The following is a 3,875-nucleotide window of genomic DNA, read 5'->3' as shown; positions in this document are numbered from 1 at the left end:
CAGTACAATTTATAGTTTAAGTATTAAATGTGCCAGACCCTGATTCAATTTAAACTGTGAGCAGTGGCCAGTGGGGCAGAAAAAAAGATTTTATCAATCCATGTTTTAGTGATTAAAGAAGGTGCATTGTAAAATTAATAAAAAGTGTATTGAAAGATTAATTAAAAAATATGCAGTTAAAAAAAACTATTTTAAAGAAATTAAAAAAAAAAAGATTTTCTAAAATTTAAAAAATAATTAAAATATTTTAATTAGTTTAGTGGATGGATGGATATCCATCCATTAAAAAGATGTTAATGGATGGATTGGATTGGATTTTATCCTTAATGGATGGATTGGATTGGATTTTTTAAAGGTTATGTTAGTGGATTGTTAATGGATTAATGGATTGTTTTGATCCATCCATTAACAATCCAATCCATATCCATCCAATCCATCCATTTTGCCACCCCTAGTATTTTTCATTGTTCAAAGATGATGTAGGTCCAAGCAGATCTCAAAGAACTTGACACATGCCATAAAGGTTGCAAGCTTGTGTGATTACATAAGATGATGCAATCAATAATAAAGGTGAGCTGGTTCACTATGCATTCTATGCAGATGTCGAACCAGTCAATTCAACTGAGGAATTGAAGTATTCAAAGTTAATGAAAGCTATGAATGAAGAATTAAAGTTCATCGAAGATAACAAAACTTGGTCACTTGTCGAAATGCCTCAAGGAAAGAAGGAAATTAATGTGAAATGGGTATACAAGGTGAAGTTTAATCCCAAAGGGGAAGTAACTCGACACATGGCAAGACTTGTGGCAAAAGAATTTCGTCAAAAAGAAGGAATCGACTTCAATGAATTTTTTGCGCTTGTTGCTAGGTTCAAAACAATCAGGTTAGTTGTTGGTCTAGAGAACATGAACAATTGGCTCATGTGTCACATGGATGTTAAATGTGCATTCCTAAATGTATACTTAGACGAAGAAGTCTATGTTGCACAACCAAATACGTTTGTGAAACATGGCTAAGAGAGAAAGGTGTACAGGTTGCATTAAGCCATCTATGGACTTAAACAAGCTCCAAGAGCTTGGAATAAGAAGATTGAAAATTTCCTAATGGAGAAGGAATTTGTGAAGTGCACAACTGAGCATAAAGTATATGTAAGAAGAAGAAATAGTGAACTGTTTATACTATGTCGATTGTAACACCCTTCTAACCCCGCAGAATAATAAAATAAATTCAGAGTAAAACATGTGAAAAGGATGCTACAACTCGCCAAATAACATTTTAAAATCATGTGTCATTCTTAAATAATATAAAAACATTAGTTATCAACTCTAAGAGGTTACCACCTCATAACTCAACAAAATTATTCAACAATTAAAATTAAGAGTTATCCAACAACTCTAAAACAAACGAGCATTCCCCCAGTGTTACAAGACCAAAGCATGACACCCGACACAACTGACACTAAATGGATTACTCTACGAGCTATCCTCACCAAAGCACAAAAAGCCGCTACTCCTGAATCTGAAAAAGATCAACTGTAAGGGTGAGACATATTCACAATTAACAAATGTTATGAGTTCATAAACAATAAAACGTCATAAGTACATTATTCACCCTATCATACATATTCTAGATTTTAGAATTATTTACACAACAATTCATAGAACATAAGTAACATAATTCTCCATACCCCATTATAACATTGGACATCTTCCATTCATGTTATAATAATGCATACATAATAATACAATGAGACTACATGCATGTGGTACCATTTCATGGGAAGAACCCATCTCACCGATCCAAAACACCACCTGGATACGACCACCGCCAACTCACTAATGAAACTAGCTCTACAGAAGCAAGACTGTTCAAGGCCACCAAGAAAATGAATTTACACGTGAGAAGAACAATCCAAATCAATGATGATGCAGAAGTAAGGATCAACAAGACTTTTCAATCGCTAGTTAATGATGCAGAAGGACATGGAAATATTCCATTTTGTGAAAAAGACGTGAGGAATTATATTGACAAAGAACATCGTGTAATTGGAAAAGAAGGTGATGGTAAGGCTTTGATAAGTTAGTTTTTGTAAAATGAGGGAACAAAATACAAATTTCTTCTATGAAATAGATTTGGATGATGATTTTCATGTGAGGAATGTATTTTGGGCTGATGCAAGAAGTAGAGCCACTTACAAATATTTTGGCGATATTGTAACTTTTGATAGTGTCATACTTGACTAACAAGTATGACATGCCTTTTGCTGCATTTATGGGTGTGAATCACCATGGTCAATCAACATTACTTGGTTGTGGATTACTATCAGGTGAAGACATATATTCTTTTGTATGGATTTTCAAGCCATGGCTTCGTTGTATGTTAGAAAAACCACCTATGGGTATTGTGACCGATCAATGTAAGGCTATGAAAAATGCTATTGAGTTAGTCTTCCCTACAACTCGTCATAGATGGTGTTTATGGCATATAATGAAAAAAAATCCAGAAAAGCTTAGCGGATATGGTGAACACAAAAGGACCAAGTATACAATGAATGAAGCAGTATATGATACATTCACAATAACTAGTCTTGAACAAAAATGGTGTTTGCTCGTAGAAAAATTTAATGTCCAAGAGAATGATTGGTTAGGTGGGTTGTATGTTGAGCATCATCGGTGGGCACCAACCCTATTAAGGAAATATTTGTGGGCTGGTATGTCAACTACGCAACGTATTGAGAGCATACATGCCTTATTTGATGGATATATCAATTCTACAACAAGTCTAAATCAATTTGTGAAACAATATGATAATGCTCTTAGAAGTTGGGCAAAAAAGGAATTTGAAGCTAATTTTAATTCGATGGATACAACAATTCCATGTGGGTCAAACTCGACCATTGAGAAGCAATTCCAAAATGAGTTTACTCATGCCAAATTTAGGAAAATTGAAGTGGAATTCAGATCTAAAATAACAAATTATCTAACAAAACAAAAGTGAAGTCAAACAAACGATAAATTAAAAAATATTTTTCTCAAATAAAACACACAAAAAATCCTACCATATTATTGTCAAACGCCTTTTCAATATTTTTCTTCTGCGTACGTATAATCGGCCAATTCAGTACCCGTGGAAAAGTGAACCAAGAAACACCAGGTGCTTTCCCTAAAAATAAGTGGTTGAATGCCCAAATCTATAACAAATATAAGAAGATATAAATTAAAAATTTTAAGACAGAAGATGGTACTGTAAAGTTATATAATCCATATACCTACAATGTAGCAACACACCCATTTAAATGTCTCTGGGACTTGTTTTGTCCTTTTATCAACACAGGTGAAGACTCGCATAAATTAGCAACCACAAAGTTATAGATAACAAGACCCCAACTATATGTATCAAGTGAATCCAAATCATCCAAGTGTTTAATAAATCCCGTAAATACCTTATTCCCGATTTTTGGAAAGTAAAACTCTGCAAATGCGAGTAATATGTAAAGTCTAGAAAAATTAACTAATTTGTTCCTGTGTTTCTGAAGTTGTTTGTGAATATTGGCAACAGTTACCCCAGCCCTTTTAAATAGACCTAATGTTTCACATTGTTGGTTTTCTTCTACAACTAGGGTCTTACCAACAATAAACAATTCAAGAGCAAAACATACATCAACAGGAGTAAAGGAAACTATACTATCCCTAACCCGAAATCCCCTACCACGTGAGTCCCATCTACTTACTAACTCCCATAATAAACCACCCGAGATTGAGAAGTCGTTAGAAATATCCAACGCCCTTTTGAATGGGGTCTTATCAATGGGCACGTTGAACTGCAATTAATCTTTTATTGATACTGCTCAAATTAATCGGGATATAGCAATGCCT

At 34.0% G+C, this 3,875-nt stretch overlaps 1 protein-coding gene across 1 annotated transcript; it reads left to right on the top strand.

Annotated features, from left to right (window-relative positions):
* Positions 1-1,756: 1,756 nt before the first annotated feature.
* LOC131626696 (protein FAR1-RELATED SEQUENCE 5-like) lies at positions 1,757-2,997 on the top strand. Its single transcript, XM_058897532.1, has 2 exons — positions 1,757-2,078; positions 2,228-2,997. The coding sequence occupies exons 1-2, from the start codon at positions 1,757-1,759 to the stop codon at positions 2,995-2,997; spliced, it is 1,092 nt and encodes a 363-aa protein (XP_058753515.1).
* The last annotated feature ends 878 nt before the right edge of the window (positions 2,998-3,875 follow it).

This window comes from Vicia villosa, unplaced genomic scaffold (genome assembly GCF_029867415.1).
Source record: "Vicia villosa cultivar HV-30 ecotype Madison, WI unplaced genomic scaffold, Vvil1.0 ctg.000318F_1_1_3, whole genome shotgun sequence".
Taxonomy (NCBI): Eukaryota; Viridiplantae; Streptophyta; class Magnoliopsida; order Fabales; family Fabaceae; genus Vicia; species Vicia villosa.
The sequence above is the reverse complement of the archived record's forward strand: the minus strand, read 5'-3'. Positions and strand labels throughout refer to the sequence as shown.